Source organism: Oncorhynchus clarkii, chromosome 28 (genome assembly GCF_045791955.1).
Source record: "Oncorhynchus clarkii lewisi isolate Uvic-CL-2024 chromosome 28, UVic_Ocla_1.0, whole genome shotgun sequence".
Taxonomy (NCBI): domain Eukaryota; kingdom Metazoa; phylum Chordata; class Actinopteri; order Salmoniformes; family Salmonidae; genus Oncorhynchus; species Oncorhynchus clarkii.
The window spans coordinates 9,899,152-9,924,195 of NC_092174.1; the positions used below are offsets into that span (position 1 = coordinate 9,899,152).

Below are 25,044 nucleotides of genomic sequence, written 5' to 3' on the forward strand. Positions count from 1 at the left end.
CCTATAGCTCCGCCCACCAGCCTCCTTTGCCCTCCTGAATCGTCAACCATAAATCAACAAATCATTGCCCAAAAAATATGAATGGTTGATAACTGCCAAAAACAAATTAGCATGACACTATCGAGCTTTACTCACTTACTGTACGCACGGTGCACATTTTAGGACATGCTAATCCTCACACTTCATCCTCTCCGCCTACCTTGTCCAGGGTAGTGAGTCCTGCGGTGAGGCTGAGGTTGTGTTTGCCATAGCTGGAGGCCAGCTGCAGGGTCCTGCCCTGCTTGCTGTTCTCCAGGGAGAGGTCTGCCCTCAGGGCAGGGCTCCACACAGAGCTGATGGTGCAGGAGGCCTTCAGACCCTGTTTAGCCACCATAACCCAGCCAACTGCCTGGAACACAACAGAACCGGCACAAAATCGCTCTTAGGGTATGGGTTCTACATGGAACCTTTTCCCACAAGAACTGGTGAATACAGGTATGCCCCAAACTTGATGACTGTGTCTAGAGATGTAGCCAGTCCAGTAAGGTATCCCTTGCTTTGATATAAATGCCATTGTTGAAAATGTCAAAGACTAGCAGGAAGCTTCATACTTTGAGGTATGTGACAGCGGGTGCGTAGAGGTGTAGACGGGCCTCTCTGTCCTTGCTTCTGTCTCTGTAATAGCCCTCCAGCACGAGGCTACGGACAGTCAGCCATTTGCGGGCAGTGAGTTCAGAGGTCAACTGGTAGGTGTGACGCTGGGGCTGACTCAGCTTGTGCGTGGTGTACATGTAGAGCCAGGGAGTGTCCATGTTGAACATACCTGGAGACAGCACACTCACAGTTACACGTGCGGATGGCCACGCATAGAGACACACACACACACGACATTGCATACGACAGCAAATAATGCCCTTCGATCTTTCATTACCTTCCCAATTTCTGAACATGTCTTTGGAGGTGTCTTTCCAGTGTAGTCCAGCCACCAGAGGCATCTGGTCGTTGTAGTTCACTTTGAGGTGGGTGCTGCTCTCGGCCCCCCTCTGCCTCAGGTGAGAGTGCATGAGCTGGGTCTTGTAGTTCAGCCGCTTGTCAGGGACCTGCAGACTGAACTGGAGGAAAGGTTGGGTGGCATATTGTATAGTGGTGAATTACATTTTTGTTTGTTATTGCCCAAGGACAAGGACAAGCAGCTCATAATCTCAAAGTACAAACACACCAAAAACATGAGGCATTTATCACTCGACTACTCTAGATGGCAGAAACTCTCAATTGTCATTAATTGCGTTAAATTGTCCCCTGATGATTAATATTGGAGGTAGAGAAAAAGAGATGATAGATACGATAGATAGAGATAGCACAGCTTCTATTATCACTATTTCTATCTCCAGGGCGCAAACAATGCAGTATGTTACTTGCTGTATTCATTATGGTAAACCTGAAGATATCATATCACAAGATCCTATACCACGGTCATAGAACTAGACGTACTAGATAGTAGATCAATAGAGATAAACCTGTGGTGTGTACCTCCAGGGCATAGCTGGTAAGGTTGTGTCTGGACTGGTTCCTGAAGGACTGGCTGAGGAGGAGGCGGTGCTTGTTGTTGATCTCGTCCCAGTGTTTCCCATAGCTCACATCCACATTGGACTTGGTGTGGCTGGGACTCTCCTCGTGTCTCAGCTGTACCTGGAAGAATAGAGGGATGGGATGAGTGGTGAGAGGAAAGGATTATATTCTAGTCTATTCTATTCCTATCCTTTGACAACTTGAGTAACTAGTGAGTAGATGGTGCATGGCTCCAATAGCTCGGTCAGAGCATAATGTTTGCAACACCATTAACAACAGATAGTGAATGAAAGCGCCTAAACATTTGAGTCCTGCCCAACCAGGTACTGTAAGCCTATGAGGTAACAATTCGAACAAACCTAAAACACGGTATGATATTAAACATGTCCTTGTGGTTACCAATGGTTACCTTGTGGTTGATGTGGGCTGTGGTAGAGCAGTAGAACTCGTGTTCAGCCCTCATGCGGTACGTCTGGTTGGGCTCTCTCTCACTCCTCAGGCTCTGGGACGTGTGGCACTCCTGACGCAAGTGTCGGGAGTCCTCTGTGGAAGGTCAAAGTTCAGCAAACCCCAAAGTGACAGATAGTGGCTTCAGAGCGGAGCTCCACCGTGTGCCTTAGAGAGGCTGCGTGGCAAAGTACCACTCACCTCGCAGGCCATATTTGAGCCTCAGTGCAGAGCTCCACAGTGGGCCTTTCTGCTCCATCAGCCCTAGAATCCTGCTGCCCACCACTCCAGGCAGAAGGAGCTCCGCCTCCACTGAGTACTGTCTCCGCCCATCATCCAGTCTCCTCTCCAAAACCACTGTGGATAGCCAACCAATAATGATGGCTTTACTATGACTTTACAGTAACAGGCTTATAAAACAGTCAATAGACAGTATTGGATCAAGTATTCAATAGTCTATAACCTGAGAAGGAGGCAGCTTCTCTGAACACATTCTTCAGAGTGGCAGACAGGCTGGTCTTTCTGCCCAGTCCACGAGTGACATTAGCAGAGAGGATCATGGGAAGGCTTTCCGCACCCACTTTGGCCTCTAGATGATAACGCAGCCTTTGCTCTGAGAGCAGGGTCTGGGAGTCAATCAGTCCCTGTGGAAACCAAATGTACCATGTGATATAAACATTGATAGTGACAACCGCATTGTTTACTTTGATACCTGCACTGTTGGGTTTAGAGCTTGCAAGGCATTTCACTGCACTCGTGCCCATTACATTAAAAATTGAAACTTGAAAAATTTTAATGGTTGATTCAGGATGCGCCACAAGACAACAAAATCTCCCAGCCTCCTCCTTACCATGATGTAATACTGATGAACGTTGTCTATCAGAAGCTCAAGTTGACCGGTCCATATGTTCCTCACTTGGTCAAGTTGCCCTGACAAAACAACCCCATTGGTGTCAAGTTTTGCAATCGCAAGTCAAGTCAGTTTAATATCATTGTATCTAGTTCAGAACTGGGTTCAAATAGAAATGGAAATGTTTTGCATACTTTAATCGTTTGCTTGAGCCTGCCAGATGGGTATAATTTGCACTTTTGCGACCATTCTACGAGTTTGATTGTGCCAAACAAGCAAAGCTGAAGTACTTGAAATATTTCAAATACTACTTAAACTCAGGTCTGAACTAGTTCCCTACGGTTGACCCTGGAAGAGGATGAAATAGCAATATTCTGTTTAAATACGCTGAATCTAGTTCTCTACCCTGGATGGTGAGGGTCTTAAGTGGGTGTGTCATCTTGAGGAGCAGCCTGTGGGGGCTGAGGGCCAAGTCCAGAGACATGTCCCTGGGGATGGAGGACTGGGGGGTGGCCAGGAGGAGGTGGAGGGAGGCCTCTCTGGGGAGCCAGGAGCCACTCTGAAACATAGAGGAACAACATGATCATTCATCACTTATATTAATTGCCTTTCCATTACATATGCTATAATTTGTGGTAATAATGTGTTGGAATAATATGGTGTAATAATGTGGTGTAATAATGTGGTGTAATAATGTATAGTAATTGCAGACCTGGGTTCAAATAATATTTTGCATTTGAGTGGGTCAGATAGGCTAGGTTTCTACTTTTGGGACTACTCCATTTGTTCCCTTGTGCCAGGCAAGCTCAATAAAGCACATATTGAAATCTCAAATACTATTTGAACACAGGTCTGTGTAATTTTCATGGCACCCGTGCCAAAGGTTAACAAAGTGTTATTAGATAGCCTCTTTTAACAGAGCAGGACAATTAGCAGGACGTTTAGCAGGTTAATAGGTTGGATTGACAGTACCTGCGTCAACAGAGAGTATGCTGCCTCTAGTAGGTACTGATGAAGGCCTCTGTCTAGCTTCAGTAGCCTGAGGGAGAGGTGCACAGGGCCGGGAGGGAGGAAGGTAAGCCCCGTAGAGGATAAAGGGTAGGAGACATTGGAGCACAGCTGCCACCCCACCATCTTAGACCCTGGGAGAGAATTACAAAATGGCTGCTCATCCTCTTACTTCAATATACAAAATACTGGACATCTTTAAGATAGAATCTAGGCAAGCATTGGCGATAAATACTGGTCTCAGATCAACTAATATCGTTTAGTTATTTCATCCGAAAGGAACTTACTTTACATCCACATACGGCATGACACTAGAATCTTTGCACAAATAGTCTAATTACACACAATTATTTCCAGTAAGGACTTGGACATTTCCAGACTTGACCTTAGATACCGCCCTTGAGCTTTGCTGGGATGAACTCACAGGTCTTTGGCGTGCAGGTGGTCCTCTCCACACGACTCTTGGAGCCTCTCATCTCCTCTCGGTGGTCTCCGTTTACATGGTACATTCTGGAGCTGTGGCACGCAGGGAGACATTGAAAATCAATCAAGTCATTGAATTGGAATTTCAATTGGCTAAATGGAATGTGCTTTTGGCCCCAACCTAGTTACCTAACCAACGAATACAACTAGAAAAGGTACATTTACTGAAGATAATGTGTGTGCTTGTCTAAAAATGAAAATGTAAAATAACAGCAGTGTATGAGACACTAGTCAAAGCTCCTCTCACCTGAGAGAGACTATATCCATGAGGTCTTCAGGTGTGTTGAGGGCCACTCTCAGGCCGTGGCCCTCCTGGAGATGCACACTCCCATCCAGACTGCTGGAGGTCCTGAGCTCTGTGGCCCACTCCACCCCAGCCCGACCCAGGCCCCCATCCACCCCCATCCGGGCTGACAGGCCCACATAGGCACTGTGGGAAGAGAAAAATACCATTATATGGGAAAGAAACTGAGGGACATTCCCACAGTGTGCAAAAAGTACAGAGATCTTCACAAAAATGACATTAATATTTCAAATACTTAGTATGCCACTAAGTGGTGACCGCTGTTTGGCTGAAACACAGTCATTGGTGAAACACGAACCAGGGATAAGAAAATGAAGAGGCCGTCAGATCCAAAATGGATACCGACTTACTTGGCCTTGATGTGACCTGCCAGTGAGAAGTGGGACCAGTCTCTGTAGTTGGCACTGCCCTTGAGGTGCAGGGAGAGGAGGGAGGTCATGTTGATGCCCAGTCTAATGGGTAAGCCTGACAGAGAGGGCAGGACCAACTCCTCTGTCATCAACACTGCCCTGTGGTGGAGCTGCACCTCCTGACCCTGATTGGGCGGGGGTGAGGGGGGAGAGAGAGAGAGAGAGAGAGAGAGAGAGAGAGAGAGAGAGAGAGAGAGAGAGAGAGACTCACATTAGCCCATCCATTCTTTCTCGATACAACATTATACCAAGAAGAGGAAAACATGAAACTAATGTGTATGAGATTTGCTTAAAGGTAACAGACTAGAAAGATATTACAAAGGATTTCATCAAACTACATTCCTCTGAGATTATCATATGGAGTCATATCCTGTATGAGTCCCACAGCACCACTATCGCAGAGGTCAGAGGTCACAATCACATACCTTCAGCAGTCTGACAGCAAGCCCAGCCATACTGAGTGACAGCTCCTTTATCTGAGAGTAGAGGTCAGCACAGGTCACCACGCTCAACTCATTCCCAAACACTTTGACACCAAGCCAACAACGTGGTCTGGCCTCCTCCAGTCTCCCTCCTGAGAACTACAATAAAAACATCAATCATCATCCATGGTCATTGAAAAGCTATTTACATCTACAATCGGAGGGAAGTGACCCATTATTTAGGCTACACTATGAAACCATCAGATGTTGGTCATCTCCTAATGTAATTCTCTAACTTACACGTGCAAAAATAGAATTGGCACATAGGCTAGCTAGGCTTAGACAGGCTAATGAATGTAGCAATGGTTAAACATTGCTGTGAAAGTCTCACCATAGTCCTGGCCTGGCTGAGGTAACCGTAGTTACTAGGTGAACAACCAGAGCTGTCTCTTTCCCCAGCTTTTCTCCTTCTCCGCTCCTTTATCTGTCCTTTATTTCCTTCCCCTGCTTTTCTTCGTCTTCTCTCCTTCCTCGGAGACTTCTTTCCATCCTCCTCTTCCTCCCGAGTTGTAGGCTCCTCATCAGGAGAAGTTGATTTGTGGCCAAAAATGTGTTTCAGAAGAGGTTCAATGTTTTCCACACGAAGATCGACCTGTGGAGGGGAGCAGGCAATTGGATTTCCCGTTGTCCATTTGATTTGATTCACATACAGCGCCTGGTCCTCAGATGTGCTCTCTCGGTAACTCAACGCTTCCGAGCATTGAGGAAAAGCAGAAGATTCCCTCAAAAACGCATTCAGTTGCTCACAGAATGAAAACAATGAGATGTGATCGAGCTACTCACCTCAAGCAGATTGAAAGCTCTTCCGTGGATGTAGACGGTCAGGTTAGCCATGGCATAGCGCGGCACAAAGGACTTGGAAGAGAAAACCAAGGCTCCCTCCATGTTTGCAACTCCAAATCCTGAGACACACACACACACAAAAACACTTACTGTATTCTTTTGCTCTTCAAAGGACAACCAAGTGCAAAATGTAATCACTTCTGAAACAACTATCACTGCAAGTTACTGAAGAGGGTTATCCTAAAAAGACAAAGCTACCCTTTCACGGGTAACTTGCTGTACGTTATAACATATGTGTGAACCATATTAGCACATTCATCCAATGTTGTTGATGTTACCACACAGGCACAGTGCCTTCAGAATGTATTCATACCCCTCGACCTAATTCACATTTTGTTGTGTTACAGCCTGAATTCAAAATGGATTTAAAAAAATATATATACATAAATATTCTCACCCATCTACACACAATGCCCCATAATCACAAAGTGAAATCATGTTTTTAGACATTTTTGCAAATTTATTGAAAATGAAATAGAGAAATATCTCTATTTTATCTCTATACATGTTAGAATCACCTTTGGCAGTGATTACAGCTGTGAGTCTTTCTGGGTACATTTCTAACAGCTTTGCACACCTGGATTATACAATATTTTCACATTATTCTTTAAAACATTCTTCAAACTCTGTCAAATTGATTGTTGATCATTGCTAGACAACCATTTTCATGTCTTGCCATAGATTTTCAAGCTGATTTATGTCAAAACTGTAACTAGGCCACTCAGGAACATTCAATGCCGTCTTGGTAAGCAACCCCAGTGTATATTTGGCCTTGTGTCTTAGGTTATTGTCTTTCTGAAAGGTGAATTTGTCTCCCAGTGTCTGTTGGAAAGCAGACTGAACCAGGTTTTCCACTAGGATTTTGCCTTTGCTTAGCTCTATTCCATTTATTTTTATCCTAAATAACTCCCTAGTCCTTGCCCATGACAAGCATACCCATAACATGATACAGCCACCACTATGTTGAAAATATGAAGATTGGTACTCAGTGAAGTATTGTGTTGTACTTGCCCCAAACGTAACGCTTTGGATCCAGGACATAAAGTTAATTTGTTCGCCATATTTTTTGCAGTTTTACTTTAGTGCCTTGTTGCAAACAGGATGCATGTTTTGGAATATTCTTATTCTGTACAGGCTTCCTTCTTGTCACTCTGCCATTTAGTTTGGTATTGTGGAGTAACTACAATGTTGTTGATCCATCCTCCATGTTCTCCTATCACAGCCATTAAACTCTGTAACTGTATTTAAAGTCACCATTGACCTCATGGTGAAATCCCTGAGTGGTTTCCTTCCTCTCCGACAACTGAGTTAGGGAGGACGTCTATATCTTTTGTAGTGACTGGGTGTATTGATACACCATCCATACCCAAGTGTAGTTAATAACTTCACCATGCTCAACGGGATATCCAATGCCTGCTTTTTTTATACCCATCTACCAATAGGTGCCCTTCTTTGTGAGGCATTGGAAAACCTCCCTGGTCTTTGTGGTTGAATCTGTGTTTGAAATCCGCTGCTCAACTGAGGCACCTTACAGATAATTGCATGTGTGGATTACAGAGATGAGGTAGTCATTCATCATGTTAAATACTATTATTGCACACAGAGTGAGTCCATGCAACTTATTATGTGACTTGTTGTGACTTGCAAAATTGTACTCCTGGATGTATTTAGGCTTGCCAAGGCAAAGAGGTTGAATACTTATTGACTCAAGACATTTCAGCTTTACATTTTTTATTCATTTGTAAATATTTCTAAAAACAAAATTCCCCTTTGACATTATGGGATATTGTTTGTAGGCCAGTGACACAAAATCTCAATTTAACACATTTTAAATTCAGGCTGTAACACAACAAAATGTGGAGAAAGTCAAGGGTGTGAATACTTTCTGAAGGCACTGTATAAAAGGAACTTAATGTAAATTACCTGAGTCTGCAGTGTAGTCTGAATAAGAGGAGTATTTCCAGGGTTCAGCCTCAAAGTCTTTGGTAATGATGTCATCAGGCAGTGCCTCCATCAAGGCCTGCTTCATGGGGTCCTCAGTTCTCAGGACCTGGGTCAGGTGACTCCACACAAAAGAGCCCACTGAGAATGAAATTCAGAGCAATCATCAATATATCAATCAGCATAACATCTTACTTGTTGGATGTGTAGGTGGAGTCATTTGGAATCTCTCAGAGTAGTGAACCTGTATGACTGATCCCAATTTGCTCCCTATCTCTGCTCTTTGGCCCTAAACCATCAATGTTTGTGGTTCTGAAGGGTCTGGATAGGTATAAGCAGTGTAGAGGTGGAGCTTTTAACATATTGCTTCCACCTTACAGATCTGCAAAAACTGAAGGGCCTAGACTACACTTTTAGAAAAAAATGTGCTATCCAGTACTTAATTTGAGCAGCATCCTGCCAGAACGGGATCTGGCACCTCTCAGTTTTGGACTGTTTAGTTCAGGAACCCATTTTCCAGAATCCGGTACCTCTTGTGGCATGAACAATTATCTTAACTTTTTGCAATGTAACAATTTGAATAAAAGCAATCAGAGTTCATTCAAGTTGACTCCTCTCTTGGCTGCTCCCTAAAAAATGTAATGTGAAAATGTGCCTGATATTATAAGAATTGATTAGTGTTGGGCCCGCCCAGGGTTTATGGTTTGGTCAACATTGTAGCCCATATAGACCGACGAGTGGCCATTACTGTGGAGAGAGAGCGAAGCGCGCCTGTATCTCTCACAGAGCTAGAACGTGGTTCACTTTCTATGATCTCTCTCTCTCTCTCCCTCTCTCTCCCTCTCCCTCTCTCTCCCTCTCCCTCTCTCTCCCTCTCCCTCTCTCTCCCTCTCCCTCTCTCTCCCTCTCTCTCCCTCTCCCTCTCCCTCTCTCTCCCTCTCCCTCTCCCTCTCTCTCCCTCTCCCTCTCCCTCTCCCTCTCTCTCCCTCTCCCTCTCTCTCCCTCTCCCTCCCTCTCCCTCTCTCTCCCTCTCCCTCTCTCTCCCTCTCTCTCCCTCTCCCTCTCCCTCTCTCTCCCTCTCCCTCTCCCTCTCCCTCTCCCTCTCCCTCTCCCTCTCCCTCCCTCTCCCTCTCTCTCCCTCTCCCTCTCCCTCTCCCTCTCCCTCTCTCTCCCTCTCCCTCCCTCTCCCTCTCTCTCCCTCTCCCTCCCTCTCCCTCTCTCTCCCTCTCCCTCTCTCTCCCTCTCCCTCTCTCTCCCTCTCCCTCTCCCTCTCTCTCCCTCTCTCTCCCTCTCCCTCTCCCTCTCTCTCCCTCTCCCTCTCTCTGCTCTGACAGACATGAGCGACGGTGGATGAATGGCACAACACTGGGCCTCGGGATCTCACCCCGGTATCTCTATGCATTCAAATTGCCATCAATAAAAGGCAATTGTGTTCATTGTCCGTGGCTTATGCCTGCTTATGCCTGCCATAGGGTACTCTGTTGACAATATTGACATCAGCTAACCGCTCACCCACACAACGCCATACACGACGCCGTACACGACGCCATACATACTACACTGTCTGCCATCTGCCCGGTACAGCTGAATCCGGAATTCTGTGAAGAGCACACTTCTCCAGCGGGAGCCCTTGTGCTGGAGACAACAACAGCCATATCAAAAGAAGATCTAAAAAAAAAATGTTTGATGAAAAATGTTATTTGGCCTTAGTGCTATTAGCCTAAAAATATGTTTTTGTCATGTTAATTAGATTTACGGGGGGGCACTGACATCGACCTTAGGGTTAATCAGCTTCTTGATATGCCACTCCTGTCAGGTGGATAGATGATCTTGGTAAAGAAGAAAGGTTTTTGTGCATATGGTGTAATTATTAGTCCAACAGTTTCTATTAGTCCAATTATTCGTCCAACGAGAGTTTCTATCGGACAAATTCAGGTATGTTTAACCCTGTTTCATTCAGTTTGCTTCTGTTAAAGAAAGGTTTTTCAACAGAATTTGCTGAATGAATACACCCCTGATCACACGCAAACATTGTTTACTTTCATAGCAGCCACATACAAACAGCATGATCACTTTGAGCACTGTATAATTCCTTCTCGCATCTACGTGCTCTCCTCCTCTCACTTTTTCCCTTCGCTTGTGGACTTCAGTGCACAACACATTAGCTATCTGTGACCAGGCGAAAAAAAACTTTCCAAGCCAAACCTTCCTATCATAACACACAGCCTACATTGTTGTCACCATATTATCTAACGTCAGTACACATAGCTACTAGAACGAACGCATTAGTAAACCCACTAGCTACAGTCATGCAAGTGCATGATTGTAGCAGTTACACTGGCGGGCCCCAGTGGCAATCAATTAATAAAGCCAAAAGCTTACCTTGACTTGGAAGAGTTCCTGTTGGATAGCCAGAGCCAACTAGGTAACATAGCATTCACTTATACTGCAGTTTCAAAACTTCAATCTGTTTTGTAATGGATATATATATATACTTTCACTTCCATTACAAAATATATATATATATATATATAGCTATCTCTCTCTCTCTCTCGCTTCACCTTCATTTTTGAAGAAATTCATTCAAAACGGTTCAACTATTGTCTTTCTCTCTCTTTGAGTCAACTACTCAACAGATTTGCTGCACTGCAGGGCTAGCTGTAGCTTGTGCTTTCAGTACTAGATTCATTGTCTGATCCTTTGATTGGGTGGACAACATGTCAGTTCATGCTGCAAGAGCCGTGATACCAGAGGACCTCGCATGAAATGAATTGCATGAAATGCGTTTATAAAAGGCAACCGTTTTCCCGGAACATAGGCTACAAAAAAATGTTCCTCATGTGTGCAACTTCTGCAAGCGCCTCTATGCTTCTCCTCTATGCTAGTATGCAAACGCAATGATAATCCATGCAATGCTTTATTATAAAGGGGATTTATTTTTCATACTTTCCAGGACCACAGAGTCTCCTAAGTCACTCTCCTCTCTGGCTCACGTTTTGTTCCGGCACCTTGCAATTTACAAATTAAGCACTGGTGCAATCTAGGACCTAAAATAGAATCGTATGAGGATTCTACATGGAACCCTAAAGGGTTCTACGTGGAACCAAAAAGTCCCTATGGGGGAGCGCCGAAGAACCCTTTTGGAACCCTTTTTTTCCAAACCTTGGCTGGAGGTCTCATGGCTCAGAGTCGTCTTCACTGCTCGAAGCACTTCGGGGTCGGGGCAGTGCATTATCTGCTGGTATGCAGCGATCCTGACCTCCACCTCCTCCTGGTGGTCACGGTAGAGCCGCAGCACAGACCCCCTCTGGAGAAGCAAAGAGCTGTCAGTCACAGACCCCTCGCCCCAAGGTCACCTCAATATCCCCACAACGTCAGCATGAATCCACGTGAAGAGATCCTTCTGATTACAGAATGAACCACAGGAGGCTGCTGAGGGGAGGACGGCTCAAAGTAATGTCCGGAACGGCGCAAATGGAATGGCACCAAACACACAAAAAATATGTATTTGATACCATTCCACTTACTTCCCTCCAGTCATTACCACGGGCCCATTCTCACAAATTAAGGTGCCACCAACCTCCTGTGGTATGAACAGTATACCGACTGACTTGTTTTAGTACAACAGGATATTTCACACAATTCAAGTCAAATGTATTCAAGTCAAATGTATTCAAGTCAAATGTATTCAAGTCAAATGTATTCAAGTCAAATGTATTCAAGTCAAATCATGTTTGAACTGTAACGTCCTCTTGGACAGTAACGTATTGTCCTGTATCGTATCCCTTCCATGGGACCTCTGCTACTTGAAATTATTAAATCAATCAAGGCTTTATTCCGTGAGACACGGTTTCTCAGCTTATTCCAATTAAACACAAACCAGGCTCCAGAAGAAAACAAAATCCTATTTCTAAACCTTGAACTGAGGGAAAACAGTTCTTTGTTTTAAAGTTCAGTTCAATCCCAGAGGTTATCCCTAGAAACGTGACCATTATCTGCCATCCTACTCACGTCAGCATTGCAGGGGATGCGTCTGAAAGCTTGTAGGGCAGTGAGTCTCAGCTCCAGAGGGGTGGAATGGCTCTGTATACAGAGGTTTAGCTGAGGGATGAGAGCTGAAGCAGCCAAGCCCGCATTTCCCACTGCTTTCAATGCGTAGAGCAGCTGTAGGAGGAATCATCACTTTACATCATCATCATCATCATCATCATCATCATCATTATCACCCTGCTTGTTGCTGCTATCTTTATCATCATCAGCAGCAGCAGCAGCCATTGAGATGCTCAGGTTCAGGAGTCAGGTCAAGTATGAACCACACAATACACACTGTAATATCACATTTTAAATACAGCACAATCACCAGACGGTGATAAAAACTCCAATACCAGCACGCCATCATAATCTGTGTATATGGAGTCGGATCTAATTCTGTGTCTAGGTACCTCTGTTTTGTCTCCTCCACAGCCCTCTCCCAGGGTGTCTTTCAGTGCCTGTATGAAGCTCTGGACCTGGGGGATGAGACTGCAGGGAGACTGGCTCCTCCGACATAGCAGGTGGACCAGGGAAGAACCAGTCAACAGGGCCTTGGTCCACACCTCAGGTGTCTTCAGCAACGCCTGAGAGAAAAGGAGGGGAAAAACAACAGCCTTATATTATGGACCCATTGTATTTGTATGTTTATCTCTGATTATGTGTTTAATGGGTGACGCCGAAGCATGCGTGGTTGGATGTGACCTCAACAGTGTCGCGGAGTAAAGGTGTCGGTTGAGTTTCCTGCGAGGATTTTGAATCATATGTAGACCTACATTGAACATTCTCAGCCATGTAATTCAATTGAGATGGCGAATAAAATAGGTACAGCATCTAAACCTGTGTTTTTGTTCAACCCAAAGTCAATATCCCCACAGAACGTCCCTTCAGACCTACGTACGTTGACGGAGCCGACGATGTGTGGTGAGGGGTGAGGGATGAGGGCGATGGTGGTGAGAAAAGAGTGGGCCCGCTCCTGCTCTATCTCCTCGTCCCGGATGAGGTCTGTTAAGAGGGCGATGCATTCCTCTGAGCCACACGCTGGTAGGCCGTCCAAGAGAGGCTGCCTGCAACGACAGCACAGTCAACAGAGTAATCAACTGCCGGGAATGGACAGCACCGATTCGGTCACATTGTCCCACTTCAGGACGACTCTTATAAAAAACAATGTGTCAAAGCATTCTAAATAATGATTCATCAAAAGCGTCATTTCAGCGATATACACGATATGTCCAGTGTCTTTGGGTGAGTCATAACGGAAGCGCTTCGTGGCTAATGAACAATAAAACTCATCTCAGCTACAGCGAAGAATATGGCAGAGAGGACACCGTTTTGATTTTGCCTGTAGTTTCAATCAACCTGGGGATGACTAGCAAGTTGTTTCAGGGAGGAGCTATAGATGCAAAGATGGCTGCTGTCCCACAGACAGACTCCTCTCTGTCCATACCCTGCCCCAGAGCTGTGTATTTTTCTCATTAGGGGAACCATAAACAAGCGTTCCTCTACCTCTTTTACATTTAAATTCTGGTACAAGGCTTGACAAGAATCAGCCCAGTCAGTATATTTTAGGGCCGTGTTCAGTAGGAAGGAAACGTTTTGAAACAGAATGAAAACGGGAGGTACTGTCCATGAAGAACACATATGTACATTTTACACGGCAAAGCATTTTTTTTTATAGTGTGCCCTACATAACACAACCCAGGATACATTTAGGAGAGAACAGTGGCTGAAGGGAACTGACCAGTCGTTACGGCACTTGAAGGAGGCGTCGTGCCACAGTGTTCTGAGCTGAGGCAGGGACAGGGCTCTCAGTTGAAAGGCCAAGTGCAGGAACAGCTCCGACAGCTACATACAGGGAAGACAATATGAAATATGAAATGTTTTTCCTGAATAATAATGTTTTTCCTGAACTTAAAGAATTGTCTGGAGCATTATTGACATAAATGTAGCATCCTAATCCTAATACATGTCAAAAATCCCTCCTTCCTTTAAATTTCTTTGTGCTAAATCTCGTGAAAATACAACTTTTTGAAACTGAAAGACCATACGACAGGGAACTTCCAATTAACATGCCTACATTTGGAAAGCTGCAGCCAGAGTTATGATGTCATAAGAGCGGGACAGCGACAGACCCAAAACAGAACCTTATCAATCATCTGACAGCCAAAAAGTCATCATAATTTCAAAGAGAGAGAGAGGGGCTGACAGGATGCCAGGTTGGCCCCTTTTTAAATGCTTTTTAAATGCCCCCCCCCCCCCCCCCCCCCCCCCCTATCTAAACAGGTAGTCACGACGATTGCCAGATTGGGTTTGACTGAGCTCCTGTGTAAGAGCTGAGGAAAAAGAGGGAAAGGTCCCAGGGAGAGCCAAACCACAGCACACAAACACAAACAAGCCAAATTTGGTTTGGCAGCGAACACACTACTGAAGGAAAGACCTCTGACCTTGGGAAGGGATTTTTCACCTTTATGCAGGTAAATATGACCTTGGAGTACTTAATTATATGTATTACATTTGGTTTATTACATCGCTACAGTGTTGGCATTGCCACAATTTTATGATAAATGTAACCCAAAATGTTAAAGTAAAGAGAGTATTTAATCAATGAAAACAAGTGTATCCTTCTATCTTTGGGACCAGCTGTCATTCTTGCCTCACCACATATGGCGTAAGCATTAGTGACTTTGTGGTAAATAAATACAGATGTTTGTATGAAACGTTGTATGAAACCATCGCTCATAGGTTCCTTACAGGGGAACGTATATATCTTTACTCAATGAAGACAAATAATGGTATAATAATGATTTATGATGTTGTTTAGTTCTAAATGTTTTTCCTCATAATCCTGGACTATCATACCATCATCTTATTACGTTTGAAATCGCAACAAATAATCTGCACAAAACCCCAACCAAGACTTATCAAAAGCCGCAAAATAAATTCTTGGACAACTAAAAGACTCCTAGATGCCCTGACAGACTCCCTCCACCTGCCCAAGGACTTCAGAGTACAAAAATCAGTTAACCACCTAACCGAGGATCTAAATGTAACATTGCGTAATACCCTAGATGCAGTTACACCTCTAAAAACAAAAATCAAGAAATGAGTTCACTGGTATACAGAAAATATCCGTAAATTGGAACGTAAAATGGCGCTCCGCCAAACTGGAAGTCTTCCCGACTAGCTTGGAAAGACAGTACCGTGCAAAATCAAAGAGCCCTCACGGCTGCTTGGTCAGCCTACTTTCCCAACCTGATTGAGGAGAATAAAACAATCCCCCCCCAAAATGTATACTGTCGCAAAGCTAACTATAAAAGCAGCATTCCACAAGTAAGGATGGCCTTCACTTCAGCAGTGATGAATTCACAAACTTCTTCAACGAAAAGATCATGGTCATTAGAAAGCAAATGAAGGACTCCTCTTTGAATCTGCGTATTTCTCCAAAACTCACTTGTCCTGAGTCTGCACCGAACTGTGAGAACCTAGGATCAATGGAGACACTCAAGTTTTGTAATCCTGTATCTCTTGACACATTCACGAAAATAGTCATGGCATCTAAATCTTCCAGCTGTCTACTGGACCTTATTCCAACTAAACTACTGAAATTGCTACTTCCTGTGCTTGCCCATCCTATGTTGAACACAATAAATGGCTCCCTATCCTCCGAATGTGTACCAAACTCACTAAAAGTGGCAGTAAGAAAGCCTCTCCTGAAAAAACCAAACTATCACCTAAATCGAATCTCCCTTTCCTCCATTTTTTGGTGTTGAAAAAGCACAGCAACTCACTGTCTTCCTGAAGACAGATAATGTATACGAAACACTCTGGTCTGGTTTTAGACCCCATCATAGTACTGAGACTGCACTCGTGAAGGTAGTAAATTATCTTTTAATGGCGTCAGACCAAGGCTCTGCATCTGTCCTCGTGCTCCTAGGCCTTAGTGCCGCTTTTGACACCACCGATCACCACATTCTTTTGGAGAGATTAGAAACCCTAATTGGTCTACTCTACATGGAAAAGTTCTTGCCTGGTTTAGATCTTATCTGTCGGAAAGATATCAGTTCGTCGGAAAGATATCATTTAGTCTCTGTGGATGGTTTGTCATCTGACAAATCAATTGTACGTTTCGGGGTTCCGTTTTAGGACCACTATTGTTTTCACTACTTATTCTATCTCTTGGTGATGTCATTCGGTAAAACAATGTCAACTTTCACTGCTATGCGGACAACACACAGCTGTACATTTTGATGAAACATGGGGAAGCCCCAAATTTGCCTACCCTTGGAAGCCTGTGTTTCAGACATAAGGAAGTGGATGGCGGAAAATGTTTTGCTTTTAAACTCTGACAAAACAGAGATGCTAGTTCTAGGTCCCTAGAGATCTGCTGTTTGATCTGACAATTAATCTGATGGTTGTACAGTCGTCTCAAATAAAACTGTGAAGGACCTCAGCGGTACTCTGGACTCTGATCTCTCTTTTGACGAACATATCAAGAATATTTCAATGGCAGCATTTTTCTATCTTTGTAACATTGCGAAAAATCCGAAACTTTTTGTCCAAAAGTAATGCAGAAAAGCTAATCCAGGCTTTTGTCACTTCTAGATTAGACTACAGCAATGCTCTATTCTCAGGCTACCCGGATAAAGCACTAAATTAACTTCAATTAAGTGCTAGAATCTTGACTAGAACCATTTCAATCATTTTACTCCAATGCTAGCCTCTCTACACTGGCTTCCTGTAAAGGCTAGGGCTGATTTCAAGGTTTTACTGCGAACCTACAAAGCCTTAGATGGACTTGCTCCTATCTCTCCGATTTTGTCCTGTGGTACATGCTGTAAATACACGTACGCTACGTTCACAAGACGCAGGCCTCCTTATTGTCTCTACAATTTCTAAGCAAACAAGCTGGAGGCAGGGCTTTCTCCTATAGAGCTCAATTTTTATGGAATGGTCTGCATATCCATGTGAGAGACGCAAACTTGGTCTCGACCTTTAAGTCTTTACTGAAGAGTCATCTCTTCAGTAGGTCCTATGATTGAGTGTAGTCTGGCCCGGGGGTGTGAAGGTGAATGGCAAGGCACCGGAGTGACGAACCGCCCTTGGTGTCTCTGCCTGGCCTGGCCGGCTCCCCTCTCTGCACTGGGTTTCTCTGCCTCTGAGACCCTGTTTCACTAGTGCTTTTCCATGCCGTCCCTAGGAGGGATTGAGTCACTGACGTGATCTTCCTGTCTGCTTTTGCGCCGCGTCGGACTCGTGCGGTGGAGGAGATCTTTGTGGGCTAATCTCAGCCTTGTCTCAGCGTAGTAAGTTGGTGGTCTGTTGATATCCCTTTAGTGGTGTGGGGGCTGTGCTTTGGCAAAGTGGGTGGGGTTATATCCTGCCTGGTTGGCCCTGTCCAGGTGTATCGTCGAACAGGGCCACAGTGTCCCCCGACCACCCCTGTCTCAGCCTCCAGTGTCTATGCTCCAATAGTCTATGAGCCTGGGCCCAGGGTCAGTCTGTCCTATCTGGTGAAATTCTCCTGTCTTATATGGTGTCCTGTGTGAACTTAAGTATGCTCCCTCTAATTCTCCCATCTCTCTCTCTATCTCTCTCGCTCCCCTCCCGGAGGACCTGAGCCCTAGGACTATGCCTCAGGACTCCTGGCTTTCTCCGTCCCCAGTCCACTTGGTCGTGCTGCTGATTCAGTTTCTTCTGTTTTGCCTGTGGCTATGGAACCCCGACCTGTTCACCAGACGTGCTACCTTGTATTGCTGCTGCTCCAGTTTCAACTGTTCTGCCTGCAGCTATGGAACCCCGACCCTCTCTCTCCCTCTCCCTCTCTCTCTACCGCACCTGGTGTCTCAGCCTCTGAACGCTTGCTAAGCCAACTGACATTTATTCCTGACTGACATTCCTGACATTTATTCCAACTGGTCGATCTTCAAGGAAAAAAACGTTTTGAACGGTCATCCAACTCGGAATTCCAAGTCGGAAACTCTTCCGACTTTTTGACCTGAAGATCACTGACGTGGCGATTTGACCTCGCCGGCCATCAGATGCAGGTACCATCAGTCCAGCAAAATATCAAAGCAAACGATTTCAATTCATGCTCCACAGTGCCTCACAAGTGCTGAACCAACTGATCTATTTTGTTATCAAAGCTCGAGTTTTGAAATATAATATGGTCTGATTAACAATATTGGCAGGCCAATCATAGAGCCAATATGCTGTGATGTGTATTACGACTACAGCCCAAACCTCATTCCTACAAAACTGTTTCTGTGAGGTTAATGGTAAAAAAATAATAATCTGAGCAGTAGATCTTAGCGTGCTTTTTGACTGCGAAAGTGATCTTGACTTAGAAAAGGTTGGTGACCACTGCTCTACAACCAAGGTGATTATTGTTTGACCCTGCTGGTCATCTATGACTGTTTGAACATCTTGAAGAACAATCTGACCGTAATGGCACAGCCAGAAGAGGACTGGCCACCCCTCAGAGCCTGGTTCCTCTCTAGGTTTCTTCCTGAGTTACTGCCTTTTCTAGGATGTTTTTCCTAGCCTAGGGTTTCTGTATAAGCACTTTGTGACATCTGCTGATTTAAAAAGGGCTTTATAAATAAATCTGATTGATTGACTATAATGCATTGTAAGACTAGTCATAAGCGTGAATTACTCCCTTATGATGTCTTGGAAAATTGGGGTCCTACCTGTTGCTGGTCAGAGGTAAGACCACACAGCTTCCTCACGGTGTCCGTGGCCTCTTGGGGGGAGGACGTCCTGCCTCGGACTTGGCCTTCAGCCCCCTCCTCCACAAACTGGAGGTCACTCAGGACACCTGGACCCAGTGTATCTGAGGGAGGGACAATATCATTGAAATGAATATCATATTATTGAGAGAGTGGGGCCTAAGTGGCCAAGTTAAATTCATTTGAATAAAAGTTAGACCTTTCAGCCTCTTAATTTGAATGGCTGAGATAATTACATTCTCAAAGAATGATTGAGAATGTATTTAAGGTTTACAACAGCCATAGTGGTACTAGCAGTAGTAGTCGTAGTAGTGTGCTGAAAGTAACATCAATATGATTGCTTCCTAGCTAATAGAAGTGTAGTAGTAATTGTTTATTTTGGTAGCATTAGCTTGTACACAGACACACACTACATACAACACCTTGATGTCAGACGGGTACACAGTGACACAGTCGTTCAGGTATACTACAGTATAGCCTATACTCAGCCAGTCCTGAGGAGGGAATCAGAAGCATACACACCCACTCCCGAGGGTGTGCCTTTCTGGGCTCTGAGCAGCGTAAGGGTAGAGACGGTCTGGGTCTTCACCACTCCTGTTGACCCTGACAATGGTACCATGGAGATGATCTCTGTGCAGTTGACCTCCTCCATCACTGTAGTCCCATGCCGCTGGGTACATTGGAGTTTGGAGTCCACTGTCTGAAGTGGACATAAGAGATAGGAACACCCCTTGGTAAAAGTGGAAGTGTTAACTGGATTGAGGTTACACAAGATACTGGTGGAAGGTACGGCATTTTGCTTATTTGACACAAATGGTTCAGCCTGAGTCCCATATCTGTTTGTGCTGTCTTTGTCACGCCATGACAGCAATGGAGTTGGCAAGACAGCACAAAACGATCTGGGACTCAGGCTACCAATTTTTAGATCCATCTGAAACCTACTGACAATCTAACAGATCCTTTACGAACCAAACTTTGACTAGAAGGTTTCCAAGTCACAGAAATGGGCATCAGTCCCTAGCACTTCTGGATTTCATTATGCACTGCATGTCCCAATATCAATGCAAGAGAAAGACATCAGTGTGGTTGTGACTATGGTAACCATTGACTGTTCCATGTTGAGGGGGGGAGAGGATGGTAGAAGATCTCACCGTGTCCTCTCTCAGAGGGGTGGAATTGGGCCAGAAGTAAGCCAGTCGGTCCTGTTGACACTGCCTGAGGTTCCTCGTCTTCACCAGTAGAGGCCCTCTCCTCTCATACATACTCGTGCAGGTCCCGTACAGATCCGTCTGAAGAATTGACACGGGAAGGAAAAAAGACAGAGGATTGTCCAATGTACAATATGATATGAAGACCTGGTGTCCAAACTTGGTTCTGGAGAGCTACAGGATGTGCAGGCTTTTGTTCCAGCCCAGCTGTGACACACTTGATCCAAATGATTAATGAATCATGGTATTCAATGCAGATCATAATTACTTAGTTAACTGGGTTAGTGCTGGGCTGGAACAAAAACCTGCACCCACAGTAGCCGTGCAGAACAGACTTTGGACACCACTGCAATATGTCGTCCTCCTACTGCAAATGCATGGCCTATCATGCATGACCTATCCTGCTATTACTCATATTGGGAGACGGATCATTCCCCCCTCACCTCCTTCACTAATTCCTGCTTCTCGGCGGTGCGGGAGGTCTGGAGCATGCTCAGTAGAGCTCTCTTGATGTTCAGAGTCCACAGCTGCTCCCCCTCCTGTGGACAGAGGGCCGTGACCTTTCCCCCCTGGAGGGAGAACTTGAGGCGACTCCTCTCCAGCGACTCCCTGGGATAGTAACCAAAACACCAGATGAGACCCCCAGGACCCCAAGACCCCCAGGACCCCTAGACACATGAATGGTGTTGTCGGAGCAGAGTATCACATTCTCAGGAATAACCATCTGGAATGATCTGGGACTAGTGTGCTTGTATCATTTCTGCACTATTGTGCTATCAAATCATGCATTGTTGTGGATCATTTGTGCTTTAGTAACTCAAATCCTGCATTATCAATCATGATTTGATAGCAGAAACACTTAAGAAATGATCGATGTGCACATTGTAATATGCCAACTTTTTTGTAATATGCCAACTTTAATTTGGTCTAAGATGCAAAAGGTACGAAGAATAAGCAAAACACATGAAAATCGGGGAGAAACCCGCACATGAGCAAGGGAAAGAAAGATCACACACATGTAAAAAAAATAAAAATACACACAAAACACACATAAAACACACACAAAACGCACAATGAAAGCAATATTGATGCTGTCATTTTAGATTACCTCAAACTCTTTAGGCGTTGCACAGAATGTTCCTTCTGGGGAGAAAGACGTTTTATCTGTGGATTCCTGATCTACAGGGAGCATAGAAAAGAACATCACTAAAAAGTCACATATCATATTAATTTCCCATTTTTTAAAATTATATTAAACGCTGGAAATGGGGAGGAACCAGGGGGAACAGGAGTTCCTAAAGTTATTATTTTTTTTTACATGTAAACATTTTAAAATAGCATTTTAAGGTGAATTCAAAGGATTTTACATTGGTGGATTTGCAGATTGACTTTTTTCAACAACAACAAAAATCATAGTGGCGTAACTTTTCTGCATATCTGACCTGCATCATAAGGTGACACTTGGAAATCACGTCAATGTCCACCACACAGTCGAGAGCCAGTCCATTTCTGCCTGAGGTAGAGCCTTGTAGAGTCGTGGTTATCGTCGAGCTGTACCTGTACGTGTATCTCACCCCTCTCTGGTACGACTTGTCAGGGGATGAGGAAGCTGTAACCAGCAAATCATATACCTATTTTGAATAATCATTATCTGGTAACACTTTAAAATAACTTTCATGTATAAGCCATTATAAATTATTTATATTATAAAGGTTTACATATCATGACATAATTATTTATTAATAAGACTTTTGATCTATTGTCCAATCATGGAAAACAGATACTGAATCTCAACAGAGGTAGCTCTAAAATTCAATTCACAAAATGTAATATGTTTCTGTGAACGCATAAATAAACCACGGTAATATTTATCAAGGGGAAAACATTGTGACTATATCAGAAAATATACATTTACTTCAGCTTGGAATAAGATAGGGAATTATCACTCAATTATTTGCTCTCACCAATGCATTCTGGGCGGCAGAGTTGTAGATCCATCTGAAGGCAATTACCTACTGCAGAAACACATCAAAATCGCAACATCTACACACAAAACCCTTCAAACAAGCCTGAAAACTCACTGACAATCTCCAACATAACTTTTAATTCACTCCATACCAATGTCTAACTTCTAATGAATTCGCTCATGTTCTCCGCTTTCAAAAAGGACCATCAGTTACTGTCCATTATTCACCTGAAAAGCACGGTCAGTTATCCCTGTCTGAAACGAGAACCAACTATGTGAATAAGTCAAATCACAAATCCAGTCACAAACCATAGAGAGCTTACTGTGTAGTGAAATGAGAGCTGTGAAGATAAGAGAAAATAGTAATCCAAGCTGGGGCACGGCCATAGCAGTCTCAAGTCACTGCAGCAGCCCAGGCTTCCAAGACTCCACATGTAAGTAGTTGGGCTGAAGAACAGTCACTGTTCTCACACAGCCAGTGAATGCCTATGCTTGTGCCTGTCCCTGCTGCCACAGTGACCCGCACTGCTCAAAACATCCAATCAGGAAATACCTTCCAGCCTGGAGCTACAAACACACCACTGAGCCAATCACTTGACATAACATTGGGCCCCCACTCAATGCAAAGCCTCTCTATGGTATATAAACCCCCATATGGCGAAAGAAGGGTTCCAGACAGAAAAGCACAACACACTTTGGGATTTAAACGTTTTATATCTGTCACACAATAATTACTCACTAAAAGCAAATCTGACCTCAATAATAGTGGATATCATGCTGTAATATACTTATAATAGGGCATATAGGCAATAAGATTAATCGGATAGACCTTTATGTACAGCCCCCCCCCCCCCCCCCCCCCCCCATCCTAATGAACCCCATAATAAACATGGGCAACCCTTGCTTACTTACAATGTAATGCGTGGGTTATGAGGACAAAAGTGCATTGCTGTAAGACTTGGGTCACAGAGAAAAAGTCTACTGTATCCATTTCTCACCAGAGAATCAACGATGTTATGGCAACTTGGTTGTCAAAGTGTTGCAAATACGATACAGTAGACTTCTTCTCTGTGACCCAAGTCTTACAGCAATGCACTTTTGTCCTCATAACCCACGCATTACATTGTAAGTAAGCAAGGGTTGCCCATGTTTATTATGGGGTTCATTAGGATGGGGGGGCTGTACATAAAGGTCTATCTGATTAATCTTATTGCCTATATGCCCTATTATAAGTCTATTACAGCATGATATCCACTATTATTGAGGTCAGATTTGCTTTTAGTGAGTAATTATTGTGTGACAGATGGCTTCACAAACAGACAGCCAGAGAACATGGGCTGTGACTGGGTTATGTGAAGCTACAGTATACAGTACATGGAGGATGTCATTGGCTGAAGTAGAGGGACATCTAGTGTCCTTGTCTTGCCTCATCTCTTAGGTAATGGACCTCAAATAGAATAGGGACATTCTCAGATGAATTGAAAGAGGAACCGAAAACATTGATTATTTTTGACAGGGTATAAATGATGATCTACGATGGATGGAATTAAGAAAAAAAAGCATCATACATTTTCATGGTTGTTGAAATATCATAGATATTTTTTTTCATGTACTCTATGTACACTGAACAAAAATATAGACACAACTTGCAACAATTTCAATGATTTTACTGAGTTGCAGTTCATAGAAGCAAAACAGTCCATTTAAATAAATTCATTAGGCCCTAATGTATGGATTTCACATGACTGGGCAATGGGGCGCAGCCATGGGTGGGCCTGGAAGGGGACAGGCCCACCCATTGGGGAGCCAGCCACAGCCAATCAGATGACATTTCTCCACACAAAAGGGCTTTATTACAGACATAAATTCTCCTCAGCACCCCTCAAACAGAGACAAAGTGGAGTCGCAATTCAACGGCTCAGACATGAGATGTATGTGGCAGGGTCTACAGACAATCACGGATAACAAAGAGAAAACCAGCCACTTCGTGTACACCGACATCTTGCTCCCAGACAAGCTAAATACCTTCTTCGCCCGCTTCAAGGATAACACAGTGTCAACGACGCAGCCCGCTCCCAAGGCCTCAGGAGGTTGAAGAAATTTGTCTTGGCACCTAAAATTGAGAGCATCTTGTCGGCAGTATCACCGCCTGGTATGGCAACTGTCTGCACAACGCATCACCGGGGGCAAACTGCCTGCCCTCCAGGACACCTACAGCACCCGATGTCACAGGAAGGCCAAAAATATAATCAAGGACAACAACCACCCGAGCCACTGCCTGTTCACCCCGCTATCATCCAGAAGGCGAGGTCAGTACAGGTGCATCAAAGCTAGGACAGAGAGATTGAAAAACAGCTTCTATCTTAAGGCCATCAGACTGTTAAATAGCCATCACTAGGCGGCTTTCACCCGGTTACGTAACCCTGCACCTTAGAGGCTGCTGCCTATATACATAGACTTGAAATCACTGGCCACTTTAATAATGGAACACTAGTCACTTTAATGTTTACATATTTTTGCTCTACTCATCTCATACGTATATACTGGTTTCTATTCTACTGTATTTTTGTCAATGCCACTCCGACATTGCTCATCCTAATATTTATATATTCCTTAATTCCATTATTTTCCTTTTAGGTTTGTGTGTATTGTGTGTATTATTGTGAATTGTTAGATATTACTTCAAAGTTGGAGCTAGAAACACAAGCATTTCGCTACACCCGCAATAACACCTGCTAAACATGTAATGTGACCAATAAAATTTGATTTGAACACCAAGGGTAGGTGATGATTCAGG

General features: G+C 44.2%; 1 protein-coding gene across 1 annotated transcript in view; it reads right to left on the reverse strand.

Moving 5' to 3' along the window:
* Positions 1-22,378, reverse strand: part of LOC139387560 (uncharacterized) — a 59,952-nt gene extending 37,574 nt beyond the window's left edge. Inside the window, exons 1-29 of the mRNA XM_071133885.1 lie at positions 22,363-22,378; positions 21,724-21,890; positions 21,390-21,460; positions 20,725-20,890; positions 20,225-20,362; positions 19,596-19,773; positions 19,035-19,177; positions 14,087-14,190; positions 13,247-13,412; positions 12,759-12,932; positions 12,328-12,480; positions 11,479-11,623; positions 8,299-8,457; positions 6,316-6,434; positions 5,864-6,124; positions 5,476-5,631; positions 4,991-5,175; positions 4,584-4,766; positions 4,278-4,369; positions 3,818-3,987; positions 3,251-3,404; positions 2,846-2,925; positions 2,459-2,639; positions 2,197-2,352; positions 1,958-2,091; positions 1,510-1,668; positions 911-1,091; positions 591-802; positions 200-388 (exon numbers count right to left, since the gene is read on the reverse strand). Coding sequence (XP_070989986.1) covers positions 200-388; positions 591-802; positions 911-1,091; positions 1,510-1,668; positions 1,958-2,091; positions 2,197-2,352; positions 2,459-2,639; positions 2,846-2,925; positions 3,251-3,404; positions 3,818-3,987; positions 4,278-4,369; positions 4,584-4,766; positions 4,991-5,175; positions 5,476-5,631; positions 5,864-6,124; positions 6,316-6,434; positions 8,299-8,457; positions 11,479-11,623; positions 12,328-12,480; positions 12,759-12,932; positions 13,247-13,412; positions 14,087-14,190; positions 19,035-19,177; positions 19,596-19,773; positions 20,225-20,362; positions 20,725-20,890; positions 21,390-21,460; positions 21,724-21,890; positions 22,363-22,378 — 4,392 coding nt within the window. The remainder of the gene's footprint in view (positions 1-199; positions 389-590; positions 803-910; positions 1,092-1,509; positions 1,669-1,957; positions 2,092-2,196; positions 2,353-2,458; positions 2,640-2,845; positions 2,926-3,250; positions 3,405-3,817; positions 3,988-4,277; positions 4,370-4,583; positions 4,767-4,990; positions 5,176-5,475; positions 5,632-5,863; positions 6,125-6,315; positions 6,435-8,298; positions 8,458-11,478; positions 11,624-12,327; positions 12,481-12,758; positions 12,933-13,246; positions 13,413-14,086; positions 14,191-19,034; positions 19,178-19,595; positions 19,774-20,224; positions 20,363-20,724; positions 20,891-21,389; positions 21,461-21,723; positions 21,891-22,362) is intronic.
* Positions 22,379-25,044: the final 2,666 nt, after the last annotated feature.